Below are 5793 nucleotides of genomic sequence, written 5' to 3' on the forward strand. Positions count from 1 at the left end.
CGAAGTCTCCTCCTTTTCTCAGCCATCCCACCAATGTCGTTTCATTTCCACCTCCACTTGGACATCACTCTCTACCGAGTCTAGACTGCCAAGAAATTTTTCGATGACTGATTTGATTTCATCATCTGAATATTCAACCTGTTTATCGATAACATAAAAGCACCCAACTCCAGGATGAAACACAAAGTAAGGGCACCCATATCCAGGATCAACTACCCAATCAAATCGCATCTCTACTCAACATTTCACCGTAGATCTGATACCGATTGTTAGTTATAAACGAGAAAAACATTAATACAAAACAGCAGAAAGCTAATAACATAAACACAAAACATAAGTTTAACGTGGTTCACCACTAAGTGGCTACGTCCACCAGAAACACAGGGAGTCCTTCTATTAATATATAATGCAAAATACAACTCTCTACAATACATGACTGTACATATTTATATATACATTCACATTCAGATTTGAAATGAAGAGTCTTGAAAAAACAAAAGATCATGACCATTGAACTTCACATCCCAACAAAAACAAGGATGCAGTTAACGAGGAAGGCTAACGGCCCTCGACATTGCAATGGAAAATACCGTTTACCACGAATCTTACAAAATAATAGAGATACTGGGTAATTATCCTTGGAAGAGCAGGCCTTTCTTGTACAACGCTCCAAAGCTGAGCCAACAGAAAGAGGAGAACACCCACGAAATAGAGAGCAACACGTTTAAACAAAGAAGCACAAATGAATTAGTGGTGACTGTGCTGTTAGCGACAATGTCATTTACGGTGGCCTTCATCATTCCCGGCGGTTTCAAGACGAAGGGGTACAAGTTAGGGTTTCCCCTTCTCATTCAAACCCTTTCCTTTAAGATGTTCATCATTATTGATTGCGTGGCCTTCTTTTTGTCGTTGTCTGTGGCGTTCGCGTGGCAGATGGCTACGCCTCTTACAAGGGCAAGTAAGACAGGATTCCTAAACATCACCAATATGCTCCTTTCCTTCACCTATGCCTTTACGACTTATGGTTTCATATCTCCAGTGTATAGCATTCTCGAGCACAATAAGCTGGCTTAGCTTGTGCTCGAAGAGTGCTCGATCATTTGTTTCTGTGAGAATATGAGTTTCCTCTACATGGCTGCAATGTTTGCTGTTAAGCTCGCGATAATGAAACCTCTTTGAGGTGAAAACGATAACGTCTCTGACAGGCTGGTGGAGTATTTCTTCATGAAACGGTCGGTCTAAAATCATACATTAAGAAACATATTAAGTCTAAGAAACATATTAAGTCTAAAAAATATTAGTCAATTTTAATTGTTTTAACATTTTTATATCTAAAATTTTATTTTTAGTGTGATCACATACATTGAGTAACATAACATATTAAGTGGAGAAAATTTCAGTCAATTTTGAGTGTTTAACATTTTTAAACCTAGAAATATAAAAGCTTAGTAATGTAATATTGATTAAAATAATTTAATCCTTTATATTGTTGTAAGATTAATAATACTTATACTTATAGAAACAAAATTTTTGTTTTGATTTCTAATAAGCTTGTCCTTCAAGATATTGAAGTAAGAAGATTTTTCAAACTATTATAGTTAAAAATATTCTCATTAACATGAATACAAAAAGTAAAATCATATGAATCTATTTCACATAAAAGAATATTACCAATTTACATATTTGAACTCTTTAAAATATTATTATAAAAATATTTTATTTATAAAAAGTAAATTAAGCAGCTAATAATTATGATATTTTGTTATACATAAATTTATGTTTTCATATATTTAGCATGCTTATATGGCTTTCCTATTAAAAGAGTAACAAAACAAACATACTAGAAAAAATTATTGATGAAGTATCATTTAAACTTTTTATAATCACCTACAGAACAAAGAAATTTTGACACTATATTTTAATTTCTAAAATGGAAAGTTAAAAAATCATGATATATAAAAGGTTTAAATTAAATAAAGTATGTGAGAAACTAGTGAATGAGATGAGGTACAACAAAATAAAATAAGAGAATATCGCGCAAAAAGAATGAAATTATATGGTTGAAACTACACTATATGAAGCTCCATTCGCTCAAAGTAGTATAGTTTTTCTAGTTGAAACAAAGCATGCCCCCTCTTATGAATGAGATGCAATGAGTTCAATTATAAACGAAAATGAAAGAGATGGAGAAGTTAAGCTAAATCGCGGTGGCGATTGAAATTATTCATTATGCAAATGGGAAGTGAAGCACTCTTTTAAAGCCTACGATTTTCATTAAACCGAACTACTTTTAAAGCCAACGATTTTCAATATAAAGGTGGATATTTAAATTAGATATTCGAGGAGTTTAATTTAATGTTTAAAATAATGAAAGGGGACAATTATTTAAATGTCTGAAATTAAAGTAGATGATTTTGTTTTTTGTTGACATGGATGGCTGACATTCATTATTGATTTTAGGACGCATCTCCCCTTAATTCATTTCCAATATTTGTTAGTTTTTCGTATTTCGGTCAATAATTTTTTGAGGAAGGAATCTTGTCAACATTTTAAATGTGAATTGGACTATTCTAATCAAAATATTAAATTAAAATTTGATAAAGAATGGGACTTTGAAAAGATCTCCCAGTTACTTGTATAATAACCCACTATTACATGATCCAAAAATCTCAACTAATTATTTTTTAAAATTTACTTAATCAATATTGAGTATTTATTCTTAATTGTGTTTGATTCAATCACATACTTAGGTACATCAATCCAAATGAGATAGGCATTCATCCATACAAGTTAGGCATATATCCATGCGGGACTAGGCATCTAACCATATGGGTTAGGCATCTAACCATACAGGTTAGGCATCTGTCCTTATGGGACAAGAGGTTTCATCTATCTGATCCGGGATAGGCATCTACCCAAATAGGGTAAGCATCTATTCATAAGAATAGGATATGCTCTGGCCAGAGACTTTAGATTCATTGGGATCATCTGGGTCCTGAGCCACTCTCTAAAGACTACACACCCCTACTAGGAATGCACCGAGGTAGGCATCTTTAGGAGTATATTAAAATAATTATATAACAAGCTTGAGTTCCGCCTCGGAATTCAACCTAAAGCCTCGAGAAGTCAAGCGAATCCATAAAGGATTCCTTCTGAGTATGCATTGAATTAATTTTAACCTTTCAGTTAATATTTACACCATTTGATTAAAATACCAAGGAGCTTCAAGAACCAACTAGTCACCCAAAACCAAATCCTAATCCCCATCCCCAAACGTCTGAGTACAAGGGACAACTCCATCCCTAGACTACCTACATACTCATTTCGGTACTAGATCAAGGCATCAAGTATGTAGTTCTGGTTTCTAACTATGCTATAATGTAAACTGTCTGGTGGGTACGCAACCCTTTCTAGGGTCAATGTCCCTGACAGTTTCTTTGCGGTTGCTACCCACGATGGTAGCTCAATAGCGAAAAGGCTCAAGATGGACTTTTGCTTGTGGCCTAAAACAACTAAGTCCTATTTCCCCTTAATCTGTTATCATCCACTGAAATCAACAAGATAAAATAAATTTTCAAAAATCATAACACACAACCAAACCCTAATGGGATTTTCTAAGGTTTAACTAAGCAGATGTAAATTCATTTAAGATTTATCTTTTTAGATTATCGATCCAAGGGGGACTACCCCCCCCCGGCCCCCCACCCTTGAATATTAACTTCCAAATGACCCTTATTTGTCCTCGGCGATTTAGAGGGATGATACCATAGACATCATTGTTGTAGCTTTATTAAGTGTTAAGTGCAATAGTTCAACACGACAACATTACTCATAAGTTTGACCTAGAGGTACCATAGATATTGAACACTGCTAAGGTTTTTTGTTTCAACTCCTCTTGTTTATTTTTCTAACTAGAAATTTATCTTTGAATTTAAGTAAAGAAATATATTAGTATAGCTATAAGAATGAGACTATTATATGCAAGGAACTATTGCTTGAAAATAAAGATTAAGGTATTAATTTTACATAATTGAAAGAAACAAAAATAAATCATCTACTTTGGAATAGTACTGTCTCGAAAGAAACTATGATAACAATTAAAATTCTGAAATTTGAACTAATTTACATGAAAGTTTTAATTGCTTGGAACTATTCAATACTTGTTAAAGATAACTTATGAAAAATGATTTGAATTACTTGAAAGATAAATTTCTTGACAAAACTATTAAACTCTTAAATATGGATCCTGTTACTTGAAGGCCATTAAAGTGCTTGAAAGAGAAACTAAATTATTAAATAGCAAAACTTGCAAATGAATTTAATAATATGTTTGAAAGGGAAAAAAAATTATTTAATAATAAACTTGAGAATGACCACATTATTTATAGACCAACTAATTCTTCCACATAAGATTTATTTTTAATTATCTTCTACAATGGTAACCTAACTTTTAATTTGAATCATAATACTTGAAAGCTATTAAATTGTTTGAAATAAATATAATGAAATAAACTGTTAAATAACAAGACTTTTGGAAATGAATCTATCAACAATGAGCTTGATAACCACAATACTTTTTAATTACCAAATTTAAATAAGATTAAAAGAGAGTCTAAATTACTTGCTAATTATCCAATATAAATAAAGCTCCTAAATAATTCTAAACAATCTTTTTCTAGTTGCTTTTGAACTAATGCCAAATCCTTTGCAAGATTATAGTGAGATAACAAACTAGTCCTTCCACTTGAAGCAATGTTAACCTTATCCTTGGATATTTTCTACAAATAATAACTTTATCTATATCCTTTATTACGAAAGACAACGACACTAGATTTGGAAATTAATCTTTGACAATATCTATGATTACATATTATATGAAATTTGATAAATTATGACTCCCGAATCTTAAATATATAAACTTAAGTACATAATCCACACCATATAAATGTATAATATTGTTTTATTTTTCTATTTTCTATTACATATATTTTACCTAAAATATTTTTTTATTATATTTATAAAGTCACTATAATTATTTAAATGATATATTCCCTTGCCCACCAAACTTCATTCTTTTTTTATTCCCTTTTTATATCTTTAATGAGGAAACAAAGTAATAATAATATTCAATTGATCAATTTCATTACCCCCACCCAATCATCATGATTTTTTTTTTTTTTTTTTAATGCAACACTACATTACTTTTTCTTTATGAAAAGGGGAAACATTATAAAAGAGGAAAGTTTAAAAGAAAAGGAAATTTATTAATTAAAAACATAACTTTATTCTGAAATGCCACATGAGGAAGGATATTTTTTCTAATCTTGAAATTTATTTTGAAATTGTCCCCACTTCACTCCCCTTAATTTTATAAGATGAAAATAAATAAAGCCTTTAATCATTTAGTAAAAACGTTAAAAGAAAGAAAAGAATGTCATGCTCATGAGACACAGGAAAGTCCAAGGAAATATTTTTAAAAAAATAAAATATTTTCTTAAAAGCCCTAAAAATCCTTAAGGAATTCCTTTACTTCCCTCTTCCTTTATTTTTCTTGTGAGAATTAGACAAGGAGGTAGCTGCCAGGGTTCTACTAGTATTTATCACCTTGACAAGAAGAATTTAGCTATGAAGAGGAGGCTCTTACCACAATAGGGGTGGTGAATTAAAGGGAGACATGCAAGGAAAAAAAGTATTGTTGTTTTCTTTTATTTGTTTTCTTTGTGAGATTTTATTTTTATAATTTCAATACCTTAACATTTTCTCTCTGTGTTTTTTTTTAAATTTGGTATATCA

The 5793-nt window shown here is 31.0% G+C and overlaps 1 protein-coding gene across 1 annotated transcript; it reads left to right on the forward strand.

Moving 5' to 3' along the window:
* The first annotated feature begins 579 nt into the window (after positions 1-579).
* Positions 580-1074, forward strand: LOC131856536 (uncharacterized). Its single transcript, XM_059208360.1, has one exon. It carries the CDS (start codon positions 580-582, stop codon positions 1072-1074), a length of 495 nt encoding a protein of 164 aa, XP_059064343.1.
* The last annotated feature ends 4719 nt before the right edge of the window (positions 1075-5793 follow it).

The sequence above is a fragment of the Cryptomeria japonica genome, chromosome 7, assembly GCF_030272615.1.
Source record: "Cryptomeria japonica chromosome 7, Sugi_1.0, whole genome shotgun sequence".
Classification (NCBI taxonomy): Eukaryota; Viridiplantae; Streptophyta; class Pinopsida; order Cupressales; family Cupressaceae; genus Cryptomeria; species Cryptomeria japonica.